Here is a 17,038-nt window from a genome sequence, read left to right as displayed (position 1 = left end):
CACTCCCTTATATATGCAAAATAATCTCAGGTAAAATATCTGAGCAATTTGTAACGTAAAACCTCTATAAGTTTTACAATAACGTGCCTTTTTCTTTGCTTTGCTCTACTTTCCTTCTTTACCTATTCCTAAGGCTGCCAGTGAACACCCTCTGCAATTGCTTAGTGTGTCAGGTTCCCAAGAGCCCCCTCCCCACCTCCTGGGTTTGATGATATGCTTGGAGGAGTCATAGGACTCAGCATATGACTGTACTCATGGCTATGATTTACTACAGCAAAAGCATACAAAGCAAAACAGCAAAGGAAAAGGTGTATGGAGCAAAGTCCGGGGGAAACCAGGCACAATCTTCCAGAGTCCCTGCCAGTGGAGTACCACAGGAGGTGCTTAATTCCCCTAGCAACTGAGTTGTGACATGTGTGAAATGCTGTCTACCACAAAAGCTCATTAAAGATGCAGTGCCAGGGTTATTATTGCGGGATAGTCACATAGGTACCTTGTGCCTAGCATATACCAAAATTCTAGACTCCCAGGAAGAAAGCTGGTGTTCAGCACAAACCACACTGTACAAACGCCTTAGTCACAGCAAGCAACTCTTATCAGTGAGAGTGGAGGGAACCCTAGAAATCTAAGTTCCCAGATGCCAGCCAAGGACCAACCTTACAAGCAGGCCTTTCAAAGCATAGTGGTCAGGTCTGCTATTTTGCTGTTTTTTGCATACTTAGCGACAATCTCACAGGAATAAGCAACACACTTTCAGATTCAAGACTCTTCTAACCCGGAAACAAGCGTTTTTTAAAAAAACAACATAATAAAGTCTGCTGCCTAAGATATGGTTAATGCATTCACGTTAATTATAGTTGTATTTGAGTTTTATTGAAAAGTGGAATGAAAATACATGAAAAACAAAGGAAAATTCAGTTTTGTCTTAATGAACTTGGAATCTCGGTATTTCAATATAAAGAGGGCTCTTTCAGTATTGCTAGTGGCAAAGTCTATAAATACCCATGTTATAATTGACTAGAAATGGATTTCACATGACTACATATAATTAAACAAAAATAAAAAGTTGATAATTACTTTTCATTAATAGTTTGAACATTAATTTTAGAAATAAAAGGTTAGGGAGGCACTGTAACATCATATTTATGAAGAAAATTTTCTTCAGCTAATATTCTGGGGATACGAGAGGAAATTTCCTTCTGTTGTTCTCGCCACTTGAGTATATTCTCTGCCAGTTCTGCTGTCTCAGCCACCAAAATATCCATCTCTGCTAAGGCTGTGCTCTATAACATTTGAAAGAAGGGGAAAACAGGAGAGAAATCATGTGTCATTAATACATTACTATATCATAAATAATTATGACACCAAAAGTTGACAACTCATCTTTTCCAGCCCCTTAATACAAAGGCTCCTTAAAATTGTGCTGTCCTACATGTTCTTTTTCTTTGTGAGTTCATCTCTCCTTTGTCTTCAATAATCACCTCAGTGCAGATGACCCTCAATCTATATTGTCAAACTTAATCTTCCTAAAATTTAGTCCTACATTTCAGTTTGCTGGAAATCTCCATCTAGATGCATATTCAATATCTCAAACTTGATTTAACCACAGTTCAACAAACCATGACTGAACATTTACTGTCTCTGCAAGACATATCAAAAAACAAACTCATTGGCTTCTTTAATCTCTTGATCCTACTTATCCTCAAGTCCCCAAGGCTAGAAACTTCATTCTTTGGATGTGTCCCTTGTCCAAATAGTAGCCACGTGCTAGAAATTTGACCTCCAAAAATCTAAAAATCTACACAATCCTTTGTATTCCTATGCTTTAAATCTTTTATCTGAATGACTGTATTTATTCTCCAAGTTCCTCTGCCTTTTGTTCCTCTGCCTTTTGTTCCTCTGCCTAGTCCTCTAACCCACAGTTCATCAAACTTTAATGTGCATAGGAATCACCTGAGGAACTTGTTAAAATGTAGATTCAGATTCTGAAGGTCTAAAGTGAATGAAGTCTGCAATTCTGCATTTCTAGCAAGCTTCCAGGTGATGTTGATGCTCTGCCCATACTTTGAGTGACAAGCCTCAGTCTACTTTATCCAATATTTTCTCCATGATTAAGGTACAGTCCTGCTCAAGTCAACCCTCTGTGCCCTTCTCTAAAAAACAAAAGAAAAAAAACATCCAGTGATTCCCCAGTACTCAGACAAAGTCTAAACTTCTTAGTCTGGTTTTCAAAATATTCCATAAACTAATCCCGAGTCAATCTCCCTCTCAATACCTTGAAGCATCAGCCAAAGTGGAGTACGACTCTTCCCTCAAACTACCTGTACTCTCTAATTTTCATGGCTTTCCTCACATTGCTGCTTTCGGCTGAACTACTCTTTCTGATACACATCCAGTTTTCACTGATTCTTCAAGATGGAGCTTGCTATTAACTCCTATTTAAAACTTTATTCAAGTATTCCTACTTCCTATCCTATTCCTAATCTCCCTAAAGTGAAAGTAATCTCCCCCTTCCCTGTGTTATAAGACAGCATCTTCTTTATAATTGCTGCACTCACTGTACAAATACAATACTATAAAGTAGAGAGTATCTTATACTTTCTCTCACCAAACCTTGAGAATTTGAGGAGAGGGATTGGTCATATCTGTTTATCTCTCTTGATACCTACAGCACAGTCCCTTGCACAATGAAGATAACACATATTTAATAAATACTGGAATAAAACAATGTAAAATGACTTCTAAATAAAGAAAAGGCATCTTGATTTAAAAAAAGTAATTTGCTCATAATATTAGCCAACAAAGAAGTTAGACAAGGAGATCACACATTTGAGATTCTAGTATAAAACAACTAAAGACAGCTAAAAGCAATGTGAAAGGAGTTGATGAGGTACTTAAATGCTATTGGTAATACTCACCATTTTCTTTAGATTTTCATCTAAATGAGGGACATTTCTAATTATTTCAAGATGATCTTCTAATCTCTCAATGAAAGTTACTGCCAACTCCAGCAAATGCACCATGTATCTGAAGGAGGGAGAAAAAAAGTCAACTCTTTTTTTTTTTAGTTCAGGTATTTTGTGTTCTCTTTTTTCCCTTTAATTAGGACTTTTAATATGAAATTAAGAGAATTACAATCCACCCAATGAGCCGTTAATAACCTTTCTGCATTCATGGAAATATCAGTGATAAAAAAGGTTCTTCTTCCGGGCTTCCCTGGTGGCACACTGGTTGGGAGTCCGCCTGCCGATGAGGGGGACGCGGGTTTGTGCCCCGCTCCGGGAGGATCCGGCATGCCGCGGAGCGGCTGGGCCCGTGAGCCATGGCCGCTGAGCCTGCCTGTCTGGAGCCTGTGCTCTACAACAGGAGAGGCCACAGCAGCGAGAGGCCCGCATACCGCAAAAAAAAAAAAAAAAAAAAAGTTCTTCTCTTTCAATTTAAACAGGAATTAACTTTTCATCCAAACACAAAAACAGAAAGAGACAACACTAATCATATCTGTAGCCCAATCTAATGTTAGACAAACATCAATGTTAATAATTTTCTCATATAAGTAAAAAATTGGGACTTCGGCGCAGTGGTTAAGAATCCGCCTGGGGCTTCCCTGGTGGCGCAGTGGTTGAGAGTCCACCTGCCGATGCAGGGGACACGGGTTCGTGCCCCGGTCCAGGAAGATCCCACATGCCGCTGAGCGGCTGGGCCTGTGGGCCATGGCCGCTGGGCCTGCGTGTCCGGAGCCTGTGCTCCGCAACGGGAGAGGCCACAACAGTGAGAGGCCCGTGTACTGCCAAAAAAAAAAAAGAATCCGCCTGCCAGTGCAGGGGACACGGGTTCAATCCCTGGTCCAGGAAGATCCCACATGCCACACAGCAACTAAGCCCGTGGGCCACAAACTACTGAGCCTGCGTGCCACAACTACTGAAGCCTGCGCACCTAGAGCCCATGCTCTGCAACAAGAGAAGCCACCGCAATGAGAAGCCCGTGCACCACAACGAAGAGTAGCTCCTGCTCGCTGCAACTTGAGAAAGCCCGTGCGCAGCAACGAAGACCCAAGGCAGACAAAAATAAAATTTTAAAAAACTTTAAAAAATAAATAAATTTTTAAAAAAGAGTGAAGAACTTAAAAAAAATTTCTCTAGGCAAAACCTCATTCCATTTCAATCTACACATTCTTGGTGAAGGGTGAAGACAATAAGGATAAATGTACTTCACTGAAATAGCCTACACATGAAACTACTTTGAATCTTTGTATTTGCAAAATGCCTTAAAACTATTACTCAGTTCTTCTGATATATATAATGTATAATATACACATTAATGATATTTAACTACACTGAATAGATACTGAATATATCCACAAGAATGGGATTTGTATATTTATTATTTTACTGCAAGATAAAAGATCTGACACTTAGAGGAAATATTGATTTGCTCAGGGTCAGTTAGTGAGGCACTGGTGGAGAAAGTTAGCAATCAGATCCCCAGATGACTGCTTTTTAATTTTATTGTTATTTATTATAAATAATTACCTACACCTTCAATTTGATACTTTCCATACTCCTATGAGAAAGAGAGCAATAGAAAGCATCCCCATTCTATGGATTGGGAAACTAAGGCAAAAACTTAAATCATTTGCCCAAGGCTTTGAGGCATATAAACAGCAGAGGTGAGATCAGAACTGTTATTTTTCTCCTTTCAGTTGACATTGTTTTCATCTGTCCCTGCTTAAACTCCCCCAACAGAATTTTTATATAGAGGCAACATTAATGCAACAATAAATTTACATCACAGAAAGCTGTCTATACATAATAAAAATGATTTTTATCCACCTTACTATATGTTATGGATCTAATTTCTTTCATTAAAGTCATTATTTATAATTCCTAAGACACAATGGGCAAAAGGAATGTCTTTCTCTTAACCATTGCTACAATTCTTTAAAAGTAAAGGATTTTCTTTCTGGTTTAATGTATCAGCATTAATAACAATATTAATAGATACGATCACTCATATACTGTTTAATGAATTATGCTATGAAATAACTATTAGTCTAAACAAAAACTACCCTCAGGGAACATGTGTGACTGTTAATGTCTACTTTTTAGTCTAACCTGTGATAAACAGCTTCAATAGGCAAGTTTTCTTGGCACATGGGTTTCAACAGTCTTTGCCTGAGGGACCGCTTTTCTTTTAGCACCGCTTCCAAATGATTATTCATGCTTTGCAGAGTATGACACTTCTGTGCTACACAAACCAGAAACAGTAATTATAATTAGCAACAGGACAAGTTTTGAAGTCACTAATACTATCAATGGTCAAAAATTAATCCCATTTCTCTCCTAAATATCTCCCCTTTGCTGTCTTTAATACCAATACCAGTTTCATTTTCAACTATTTTCTCTTACTTTTCCTACTGACAACCCAATCTAGTGCTAAATTCTTTGTTTCCCAATTCTACTCCTAGTTCAGTGTTTATAGCCAGAGCCATATTCTTCACATAAAGTGTCTGTCTCTAATATTCTATATTAGAGCATTAAAAAACAAACATTTGTCTTATAAGCTACTTTTATTTCAATATTTTCCCCAGAATTGTTAATGGTTGTCAGTTGTCTCTTCTTTTCAATTTTTATTTAGAAAAAATTTGAAACTTAAAAGTTTCAAGAATAGCTCATTGATTGAACTCTCATATACATTTCCCCTAGACTCACCAACTAACATTTGGATACGTTTTCTTTTTTTCCCCTTCTTCTCTACACGCCCATACATATATTTTTGCTAACCAATTTGAGAGTAAGTTGCAGATGTCAGGAACTTTTACTCCTAAAACTTCAGCATGTATTTCCCAAAATAGGAACATTCTCTTATATAACTATACTACAAGTATCAAATTCAGATAATTTAACATTAGTACAATACTACCAATATTTAATACAGCCTATATTTAAACATCACCAAATATCCCAATAATGTCATTTATATTAAAAAAAAATTTTTCTAATCAAATATTCAATCCATGACTACCCTGTGCTTTAGCTGTCATGTCTCTTTAGGATCCTTTCATCTGGAAAGTTCCTCAGCCTTTGTCTTTTAAGCTCTACTGACTTTGTTAGCTTTGGGGCAATACCTGGAAAAATTATCATAATTTTATAGCCTAGTGCTTAAAGTAATCCAAGAAAAAGTTGAAATTTCAATGATTACTCATTTAACTAAACCACTTACCCAAAAAGGAAGGATGGACAACATCTGCTGCATCTTTTTCTAGTCTTAGGAGTTCAATTTCCAGGTTTTTCTACATTAGAAACAAAAAAACACTTAGCTCATGCAGCAAGTAGCCTGAAGTAAAGGCTTTGATAAAAATGGACAGTCTTTAACTCAGGAATATTTAAGGGGACCAGGAGGATGATTTGTTATGAGAGCCCAGGGATTTACTGAATCTTTTCATTTTGGTGTTCAAGCCCTGTTGCTGCTACTGCTACTACTCCTAACTACTACTATGACCATTACTACTATTATTAACTACTGCAAAGAAAAGCCTATACGACTATGTGCTAGACACTGTTCTGCGTGCAAGAGGATTACTGTTGGAGCCAGTTAAGATTTTTTTCCATACTAGAGGTAGAAAGTAAAAACTCCAACATAATTTACCTGGTAGATTTCAGCTTGAATATCTGTGATCTGCTGTAGTCTGGAGAAGTTCACAAAGCAAGAAGTTGATTTCTTAGATATATTTAACATCTCCTATTGGTAAGTGAAGAGAAAGCAGCAATATGTCAGAGTTTATGTGTGTGTTGGAATGCATGGCCACGTGTCTAAAATATGAGGATATATTATGTCCAACACTGCCCCTGAAAAATGAAATACAGAGTAGGACAGTGCAATGTATATTTCCTGTTTTTTAAAACCTGCACCATCACAAATCTTTTGCCCAAATATTAATATTTTAAAAATAAGAAAAACAAAGAAGAAAATCACTTTGTACTATTTCTTAAGGCATCACGCACAATAGACTGGCATTGCTGATAGCTTACCAAAAAATTCTAAAGTTGAAATTGTTGGAGAATCACTTCTACACAAATGACCTAGTCTATCAGACCTTCCTGGGGCTAAAATTAAACACTTCCTGAGCTATGGAATCATTCACCTGATTCATTAAATGACCTCTATTGGTTACAAGTCATTCATACTGTCTCTTTCCGCATTCTCCCTCTCTTAGATAAAGGAATGTTTTGTCCAGGCATAATTATTCCTTGAAAAAGCCTACCCCCCACCTCCTTTTTATCCTTTCATTCTATATTATACTGCTTTCTTAAATTGCAGGTTATCTCAGAATAAGAATATTATCTTGTTCATCCCTTGGCTTCATCTATAATTTTTTCTATCCTCTTTTCTTCTCTAGAATGTTAGCACAGGAAAGAACTTCAGATATCATATAGGCCAGGGATTGGGAAGCTACAGCCTATGAACTAAATGCACCCATTGCCTGTTTTTGTATAGCTTAAGGGCTAAGAATGGTTTTTATATTTCTTAATTGTTGGAGAAAAAAAATCAAAAGAAAAACATTGTGACACATGAAAATTATATGAAATTCAAATTTCAGGGTCCAGAAATAAAGTTTTATTGAAATTCAACTTCACTCGTTCATTTACTTATTATCTCATGTTGTTTTCATACTACAACAGCCTAGTTGCGACCCTATGGACCTAAAAGCCTCAAATACTTATGCTCTGGCCCTTCATAGCAAATGTTTGCTGACTGATGATAATCAATTTTATAACATTTATTGAGTTAGGCAATAGAAGATTCAAGGATGAATGAAACAAGCTCTCTGCCCTTAACAAGCTCATGATGGATGGGAAGGAAAAGGTATTCCAGACAGAAAGAACTAAACATTATAAATGCTCAGTAACTGGGACTTCCCTGGTGGTCCAGTGGGTAAGACTTCATGCTCCCAATGCAGGGGGCCTGGGTTTGATCCCTGGTCAGGGAACTAGATCCTGCATGCATGCCACAACTAAGAGTTTGCATGCCTCAACTAAAGATCCCGTGTGCTGCAACTAAGACCCAAGGGAGCCTAAATAAATAAATATGTTTTAAAAAAAGAACAAAGCTGAAACAAACAACATTTTCTATAAGAGTTGTATCATATCACATCACAATTTTAGGCATCACTCAATTTTTAATTCACATGGGAGGATGTGCACTTAAGGGATGGACTGCTTAAAGGGATCATATAATACATCATTTTGAAAGAATCAATGATAAATCCTTGTAATAAAAATAGGTTTTTTATATGTAAAGTTTGCTTAAAGTAAAATCATGCTACAAATCTTCAAAGTTTCCTCACTGGGCCTAGCTGTGCAGTAAGATTATAAGAAGGTCTTTTTAAAAAACATTTATTTACTTATTTATTTGTTTATGGCTGCATTGGGTCTTTGTTGCTGTGCACGGGCTTTCTCTAGTTGCGGCGAGCGGGGTCTACTCTTCAATGGGGTGTGCGGGCTTCTCATTGCTCTGGCTTCTCTTGTTGCGGAGCATGGGCTCTAGGTGCACGGGCTTCAGTAGTTGTGGCACCTGGGCTCAGTAGTTGTGGCTCACGGGCTTAGTTGCTCCATGGCATGTGGGATCTTCCCAGACCAGGGGGTCGAACCCCTGTCCCCTGCATTGGCAGGCGGATTCTTAACCACTGCACCACCAAGGAAGTCCCTATAACAAGGTCTTATGAAGCTATGGATTGACAAAACAGGTATCTGTCTCATTAGTGTTACTTGAAGGACACTATGAAGATCGTCCCAAAGACAACCCACAGCCCAATTCTCAGTCCCAAATGTCTTATAGTATGAATTTACCAAATTACTTTGTTACAGAACTGGACAATACAGGTGAGAGCACTAGGTAATCTGGTAGCAAGAAAACACAGGAGAGAAGTGAGGAAGGTGAGAACTGGGGAGTGCTGTGGTTATGTTTTGCCTATTTTCCAACGCATTCATTCCTACCCCTTGTTTCCCCCCAAATCCATAAGGTCTGGCTGCTAGGTCTTCAAGTAATCTAGAAAAGTCCTTCAACAGACGTTTAAACTCTTTCAAGATAGTGTTACAGTATCTATCATCTATTACAGTTCATTTTAGAGATGATATAATGTGTCAGAAAAGGGAGAGCTCTGGGATCTAACTCTACTTCACTAGTTGAGTGGCCCTGGACACGTTTCTTGGTCTCCTCAGGTCTTAGTTTCTGCATCTTAAAATTACTGTAAGTAGATAGAATTCTCTAATGACTCTTCTAGGTATAAAAAGTTGTCTATTTTTCATAAATCTTTCATCATGTGCATAGTGCTAATCTCTGTAGATGGTTTTACCTTTTCTATTTTTCTCAGTTGCCTTTTTAGTGAAATTCCTCAACTTCCTCATTGTCTCAAATTTTCTTTCCCTTCTCTCAACCTTCTCCCATTCCCTTGTCACATCTGCCATTTCTATTCCATTATTCCCTCACATCTTCAATTTCTCCCTCTGTTGGCTTGTTCCCTTTGGCCTATGAACATGCTCTTCCCGCTGAACCTAAAACTACCACCCCTTGGCTAATCTCCCTCTTCTCTCCTTCTCAAAATTAATTCCTTCCTCCAATCATGTTCCAAGGTCTCCCGGGTCTTTTTCACCAATGTTTTTTTGTCCCCCCCCCGGCCTTTAAAGATGCGTGCTTCCCTTGGCGCTCTCCTGTACCCGGCGCCTCCCGTAATGCTTCAATATTTCACACAAACGAGCGTTCTTTGGGAACGTATGTTTTAACCACCTACCCGTTATTTCCCAACCCCGCCACCGATTACAATCTAGAGGCGGTATCACTGGATGAAAAAAGGCGGGTAACACTAGTCTTTATTACCGCCCAAGAACTGACCTGGGAAAACTCGCCTGCCAGACACTTGAAACACCATCTCCTTAGAGCCCCGCTTTTGCAGAACCCACCGCGGACCAGTCACTTCTGCTGCCTACAAGGAGCTCCATCGGCCCCGACTCTAGAACAGCCCCCAGCCAGCACCCTCCCACCCACTCCCGCAGCCAGCACCACCACCTCACAGCTATCTTCTGTCGCCACCGTGGGCACCCCCTTAATGACGACGTCGCCCACCACGCACCTGAGTAACCAACCCCGAAGCTACGAAATGTCCCAGCAGTAGCCCCGCAGCGTTTGGCTCGGACGCCGGGTCCCAAGGTTTCGCCTCAGCCATGGCTGGCAGCCGCCTTTCCGGGTGGCGCGGAGAGTGAGCGGAACGCACCGCGCGGCTCGATGACGTCACAGGGCGTTTCCGACCCGGCGGAAGCCTAGGGAGCGCATCCCAGGCGAGCGCGGGTCCCGGGTCCTCCCCTGCGGAGCCGGCTGTGAGCGGAGGGGTAGGAGGCGAGTTCGGGGATCCCTGATCCTCTGTAGGCTCCTAGCGGCGTCTAGCCTTGGAACAGCTGCAAAAGCGGTGGGGCCTGGTGTTCTTCCCTTTCTTCCTTGCCACTCTTGAGCTGGCCCCCAAGATCCAGGGATCGGCAGGAGGTGACAGCTGGAGCTTGAGACCTAGCCGGGAGGCCGACGGGGTGGCTGGGTGCAGGGCCGAGTGGTGACAGTGCTCTTCTTTCCCGCAGAGACCCGAGCCTTGGCGCTAGGATGGGAAACAGTGCCCTCCGCGCTCATGTGGAAACCGCGCAGAAAACTGGTGTCTTTCAGCTTAAGGACCGTGGGCTGACCGAGGTGAGACTGGGAGGGATCCGACCAAGGGAATGTAAAGGGAGAGGGACGGCGGGCGGTGAAGTTAATAGGTAAGGGATTCTCCGCGCTGAGAGCCCCTTTCTTCAGTTCCCCTCAGAGTTGCAGAAGCTGACAAGCAATCTCAGGACCATCGACTTGTCCAACAACAAGATCGAGAGTCTACCGCCTATGATTATAGGGAAGTTCACTCTGCTGAAGAGCCTGTCCTTGAACAACAACAAACTGAGTATGGCTTTTGCGCCTGGGAATTTTGCTAGTTATCAGCTGTTAAGAAGGGTGGTTTTTCTCTTGGAATAGAGTGTGGAGTACGATTATAATGTTATTAAACTGGTTTTCAAATAAATGTATCAGAATCTTAAAAAAGAAAAAGAAGGGTGTTTTTTTTTCTTACAAGCTGATTTTTGTTGTTATGAAACTGTTCAGGAGCTCAAGATGCAGAAGAATGTCAGAGTCCTTGAAGCTTTCTATCTCTTGTAATTACATATATAAGCCTCCTCTCCTGGTGTAATGATTGGTAGGAGGTTAATTTGGACTTGAAAGGGACCATCTTTGGGGTGTAATGTAAGCAGAGCTAACTTTGCTGCTAATTTGGAAGGGCGGATGGGATGGGAAGGAGAGGGCCTTCCAAATCCCACAAAATTGCTGTGGGATTGTGCAGTGGCCCCTTCACAAAAGGAGCCTATTATACACATAATGCTTTCCTGAATTTTGATGGCACCCTCACCTTCTGAAGACGATGTTGGTAAAAATGCAATACTTAAAAATGGCACAACATGTGAAATGCCTATGTATATTAACAAGAGGCATAACAGACTGCCGTATAGTTTTTGTAAACTTCATCAAAGGTGTTTTTCAGCTGTATTGGATTCAGGTTTTTAAATTTTTCTTTGCCAGCTGTCCTTCCTGATGAGTTATGCAATCTGAAAAAACTAGAGACACTAAGCCTAAACAACAATCACTTGAGAGAGCTGCCATCTACTTTTGGGCAACTATCTGCCCTTAAGACCCTGAGCCTCTCTGGGAACCAGCTGAGAGCACTACCATCCCAACTTTGTAACCTACGGCACCTGGATGTAGTGGATCTCTCCAAGAACCAAATTCGGAGCATACCTGACACAGTGCAGGAGCTGCAGGTCATCGAACTCAACCTCAACCAGAACCAGGTCTAGAGCTTAAGGGTTTTTTTCTACAGCACGTATGTGGGTTTACGGTCTCCTGAATAAACAATTGTTCTGTAAACTGTAATCATGGAGAGGGGTATCAGAGGCTAGAAGAGAGGTATATTCTATGGGCTGGACTAATTTCAAAGCCCAAAGTGCCGTGAAGTTAGTTGAGACACTGGGTGTGTTTGTTGTGTAGGTGTTTTTTGGAGGGTAGGATGGGTAACATGGTGAGGCAATTTCAAAAGTTAAACCTCTGTTTCACAAACCTTGAGTTCTTCAGATCATCCTCAAATATACCTCTAATCATCTAGCAAGGAGCTATGTCAGGAAGATAGAGTGGAAAAGAGGCTTAAACTCATATGTTCTCAGAGTTGGCCATCAGAGTTCATTCAGTTGTCCTTTTGCTGACATCTTTGTCAAGTGTGTGTCCTGCTTTTGCGGAAAAACCATCAGTGGTAGGATTTTTGGAGATTGTTGGACAGCTTTAATTGCAGTATTTGAAATTTATTTCCATAACTTCAGAAACTCTTTGGTTAACACATATCTGACTGGAGAAACAATCTTTGGTCTAGACATAAGGCACAAATGATGAAACACTGATCATAGTGAGACTGGGTAGTCTTTAGTTTTTCTAGTGTCTACGCTTCTAGATCTGCAGAGTCCATTACAGTAGCCACTAGCCACATGGCCATTAAAATTCATTTAAATTAGACTTAAAAATTCAGTTCCTCGGTTGCACTAGCCATATTTCAAGTATGGCTCAATACAGCCATATGTGGCTAGTGGCTACCATATTGGACAGCACAGATATAGAACATTCCACTAGTTGCAATAAGTTTTATTGGACAAAACTGTTCTAGAATGTCCTGACCTTACGTTATGATGAAATTCAGTCAGTCTTGGATGAGATTGGCTTTATCTTTTCCTTAAAGTGGATATTCTTGTATGTTCTTGAGCTTTTTGGAAAAAAATTCTGAATATTTGGGGAAAAATATTGGAAAAAACTTGTTAAGCAAATTGAGCACTTGCTCCACATTCACCTATGCTGCCTTAAATCAATGGTTCTCAGGTTTTAGTGTGTATCAGAATAACCCGGAGAGCTGGTTAAGAGATCACTGGGCTCCACACTCATTGTTTCTGATTTTGTAGGTCTGGGGTAGGGTCTGAGAATTTGCAGTTTTACCAAGGTCCCAGGTGATGGTCTGAGATGATACCAGGCATAGTAAATATAACTAGGTGTCTTGGAGCATTTAAAGGGCAGAAGAACTGAATGAATCAAAGATAACTGCTTGGTATTGAGCTCAAGAGCCTAAAAGAAGAGTGGTGCTATTGGGAATGGGCATGCTGAGTGGGTTATGATGGTGAAACATCCAATGTGTTTTACTAAAAATCAGAGACATAGGAGTGGAATAGAGGTGGGCAGAAATGAATGTAGATAGATAGCTTAAAAGAAGTGCTTTAAGAATGAATGAGGGCTTCCCTGGTGGCGCAGTGGTTGAGAGTCCGCCTGCCGATGCAGGGGACATGGGTTCGTGCCCCGGTCCGGGAAGATCCCACATGCTGTGGAGCGGCTGGGCCCATGAGCCATGGCCGCTGAGCCTGCGCGTCCGGAGCCTGTGCTCCGCAACGGGAGAGGCCACAACAGTGAGAGGCCCGCGTACCGCAAAAAAGAAAAAAAAAAGAGAATGAATGAGCTTTCTAGGAGAAAGTTTAGAAAGATTGAATATTAAGTATTAGGGACTGCTGCTTGAAAAATGTCCATACAAACAAGAAGGGAAGCCCAAAATCAGGAATAATTCAAAAGATAGGAAGAAAAACACAGCACTTAGGTACAAGAAGTGGGAGTTTCAAGAAAGGGATAGCACAGTCAAATGCAACAGGGAATGAGGGTAACGAATCCTTGACTTTGGCAGTAAAGTGGTTGGCATCTATGTACACGTAAAAGATTGGCAGTAATTGTACCAAAATGTTTACAGTGATGGATTACAGGTAACTTTTTTCTCTAACCTCGTATGATTCTCAAATTTTCTATAATGAACAGTGCTTTTATTATCAGAAAAATTTGTTTCCAAAAAGCCACTGGTGACCTTCAAAAAAGATTTGTTTTTTTTCCCCAAAAAAGTGTAGTAGTAACAGAAGCTGGATAACACAAGAGGCTTCTGGAGTGAGTGGGTAGTGAGAAAATGGAGGTGGTAGAAGAAAGAACTAGGACAAATAGTCAAGTAAAGATTTTTTAATTTAGTAAAAAATAATCATTACAGTGCTTATACTTTTTCCTATTATCCCTTTTATAAATTGTTCAATAGATAGCTCAGATCTCAGTGAAGATATCTTGCTGTCCTCGCCTTAAAGTTCTTCGTTTGGAGGAGAATTGTCTTGAGCTCAGTATGCTTCCACAGAGCATCCTCAGTGATTCCCAGATCTGTCTGCTTGCTGTAGAAGGCAACCTTTTTGAAATAAAGAAACTTCGAGAACTGGAAGGCTATGATAAGGTATGTATTAGTGTACTTCTGAATTTCTAGTCACTGCTCCAGAGAAGAGAAAGGTGAAGTAACTCACACGAGTGTTTCTAGGTACGGGACGTATGTATAATCCGTTTATGTCAATAAGGATTTGTTCTCCATTTTGGAGGTGGGTTCTGAGAATCAGCCAAATGGTATTGTGCCAAGATGATATTTTTCTCTCGACAGCTTATTGTAAAGCATCTTTTTCTTTTGATAGGTGTCCTATTAAGATATAAAGGAAAGGAAAAAAACACCCCACAAAACCATGTGCTTTAAATTTGCATCTAGAATAGGTAGATTTTGTAGGAAATGAAGGACCATAAAAACCTAAAGGATGGGCTTCCCTCGTGGCGCAGTGGTTGAGAGTCCGCCTGCCGATGCAGGGGACACAGGTTTGTGCCCCGGTCCGGGAAGATCCCACATGCCGCGGAGCAGCTGGGCCCGTGAGCCACGGCCGCTGAGCCTGCGCGTCCAGAGCCTGTGCTCCGCAACGGGAGAGGCCACAACAGTGAGAGGCCCGCGTACCGAAAAAAAAAAACAAAAACAAAAAAACTAAAGGAAAAAAAATCATAAAATCCCAAATAACCAATAAGTTAGTTATTTGCTCAGGGAAAAATAACACATGTATTCTTTCATGATTTTCAGTACATGGAGAGGTTCACAGCCACCAAGAAGAAGTTTGCATGATGTTCTCCAGGAGCATGTGAACCATACAGGACACTGACTTGGAACCTGTTGCAATCTGGCTGAATGAAAGGCTCCTGTTGTTGTCAAGGATATCTGCAGTGAGGAGATGATATTCCAGGAGGTTATATTTCACTCAATGATCTTTTTCCTTTCCAGGGCTCATCTCAAATAAGCTAAAGGGAATCAAACACAGGAAGACTCTTCCATTTTGAGTCATGGATAGGGCAAAGGACAGTGTTGATCTTTGAAACCATCATTTGTTTGGCTTTGAGAAACCCAGTAGCTAGTTGCTATGTATACAGTGAGGGGATGCTGCCTGGTACCAGAATAGCTCCACACAACAGCTTGAAATTTCATGTGTCTCAATGTGCGAGCTTTCAGAAAATCATTTGCCATTCCACCCTGTGTTGACACTTCATATTTTTATGAAATTCAAATAATTCATGAGAGGCTGCTATGGTTAATCTAAGGATTTATGATTTTACTCCAGTCCATTAGTTCAATTGCAATGTTTATACTTGGAATTTAGGATGTACATAAAGGTATGACTCTTGATTAAAAGTGTACTTTGTCAGAGAAGCAACAACACAACACTAAGAGGTGTTCCCAAGGCTGCAGTAGCAATTTTTTTTTTTTTTTTACTATTGCAGGTGCCTTATTGATAGAGGGCTCTGAAGAGCTAAAACTGTATGCAAAACTTGTAAGGTACAGGGTTTTAATAATCAAGATTTTCCTGAAGCTTTGTTAGAAACAGTCTCTTATTTCTGGTCATCTTTTTGTATTTAGAACTCTAATAATCAAATTACCTATCAAAAAGCTACTGTTACAGTATTTTACAACAACTTATGTTTATCAAATTTATTCTCTGAATGAGAGAATATACTAAAGATTTTTTAATAACTATGGCTGGAAGAAAGGTTAATCCTTTAAAGTAAGACGACAGGGGAACTTTAACCTGTAAATGGACCTTTGTTTGAAAGTAAACTGATAAGAAATGTTTTATGTTCTTGCTCGGGTTGCAAGAGTACTGAAATGCCTTCATGTGACTTATAAACATTTTGTGGTACTGGAAACCATGCTTATTAAGAGAAACTGAAGCTATAAAAGTAGATTTTTTCAGACTGTTACTGGCATGAACATTTAGAAAGCTACAACTCTGCTGTTTTCTGATGTTTTGTCTTAGCCAAGGGGCCGTCATTTACCATGTACTGTTAGTTCTCATTTTACAAACCTAGTTTAACCATTACGTCAAGAGATCACAAGAGCCTAGTGTTTATATGAGGAAAGTCTCTCTGACCTTAAATCTGGTCTAGGGGTTCTCTTTTTCCCATGTTATTCTCTGTTTCTCAACTGGGGAGGGATGGGGGTGCCAGTTTACATTACCAATTGAGTTTTGTTTTTTATAAACTTTGTTTAATGCTTAATCTTATTGATCTACCGAACATTTCTCTATTTTATCAATACTTATCTAATAAATCAGAACTTATAAATTAAATAACTTAAATGTCCCAAGACATTTATTAATGGGAGTTTTAAAAATCCCTACCCTTAAGAGAATCCCGTTTTGATGGCTAACTTTCACAACTTGGACCCAGCCTTGTTTCCAGATACCCTCTCTTCACTCTCATTCACTTGCCCAGTCTTACCAGGTTATTCTGCTCCTTAAACCCACAGTGCAACGTCTGTCTCCTTTAACTGTCTTTACATTGTTTGCTCAGTCAGAATGCCCTCTCTTACTAACACGCTCCTTTTCTGTCTAAGCCCCTTCCTGAGAAGTCTAAGCCGAATTAACTGCTCCATCTGTTACGGCAGCATTTCTCACATTCTGTATTCATCTGCCTCTTGCTAGACTGAGCTACTTGAGGGCAGGGATTAAGTAAAGTAATATGCCCAAAGATATAGTACACAAGTGTTTAGACTTAAATATGAGCTAATAAA

The 17,038-nt window shown here is 40.2% G+C and overlaps 2 protein-coding genes across 11 annotated transcripts; one reads left to right on the top strand and one right to left on the bottom strand.

Annotated features, from left to right (window-relative positions):
• Nucleotides 1–851: 851 nt before the first annotated feature.
• On the bottom strand, nucleotides 852–10,281 carry HAUS2 (HAUS augmin like complex subunit 2). 7 transcript variants are annotated; one of them, XR_010945059.1, is made up of 7 exons: nucleotides 10,127–10,281; nucleotides 6,646–6,738; nucleotides 6,220–6,289; nucleotides 5,112–5,244; nucleotides 2,919–3,027; nucleotides 1,954–2,153; nucleotides 1,145–1,283 (listed from the first exon to the last, which is right to left on the bottom strand). XR_010945059.1 is itself a non-coding variant. In XM_067744548.1 (6 exons), exons 1-6 carry the CDS (start codon nucleotides 10,217–10,219, stop codon nucleotides 1,119–1,121), a joined length of 663 nt encoding a protein of 220 aa, XP_067600649.1. In that variant the 5' UTR covers nucleotides 10,220–10,281; the 3' UTR covers nucleotides 852–1,118. The 7 variants fall into 7 exon arrangements, 6 of the variants coding, with proteins under 6 accessions (XP_067600649.1, XP_067600665.1, XP_067600657.1 ...); XM_067744548.1 differs by lacking the exon at nucleotides 1,954–2,153 and having other exon boundaries at nucleotides 852–1,283; XM_067744564.1 differs by lacking the exon at nucleotides 1,954–2,153 and having other exon boundaries at nucleotides 852–1,283; nucleotides 6,646–6,845; nucleotides 10,127–10,246.
• Nucleotides 10,275–16,254, top strand: LRRC57 (leucine rich repeat containing 57). Of its 4 annotated transcripts, none has more exons than XM_067744500.1 (6): nucleotides 10,275–10,389; nucleotides 10,623–10,728; nucleotides 10,834–10,972; nucleotides 11,641–11,909; nucleotides 14,216–14,401; nucleotides 15,059–16,254. In XM_067744500.1, the coding sequence occupies exons 2-6, from the start codon at nucleotides 10,645–10,647 to the stop codon at nucleotides 15,098–15,100; spliced, it is 720 nt and encodes a 239-aa protein (XP_067600601.1). In that variant the 5' UTR covers nucleotides 10,275–10,389; nucleotides 10,623–10,644; the 3' UTR covers nucleotides 15,101–16,254. The 4 variants fall into 4 exon arrangements, with proteins under 4 accessions (XP_067600601.1, XP_067600616.1, XP_067600594.1 ...); XM_067744515.1 differs by having other exon boundaries at nucleotides 10,290–10,382; XM_067744493.1 differs by having other exon boundaries at nucleotides 10,310–10,533.
• The last annotated feature ends 784 nt before the right edge of the window (nucleotides 16,255–17,038 follow it).

The sequence above is a fragment of the Pseudorca crassidens genome, chromosome 1 (genome assembly GCF_039906515.1).
Source record: "Pseudorca crassidens isolate mPseCra1 chromosome 1, mPseCra1.hap1, whole genome shotgun sequence".
NCBI lineage: Eukaryota > Metazoa > Chordata > Mammalia > Artiodactyla > Delphinidae > Pseudorca > Pseudorca crassidens.
The sequence above is the reverse complement of the archived record's forward strand: the minus strand, read 5'-3'. Positions and strand labels throughout refer to the sequence as shown.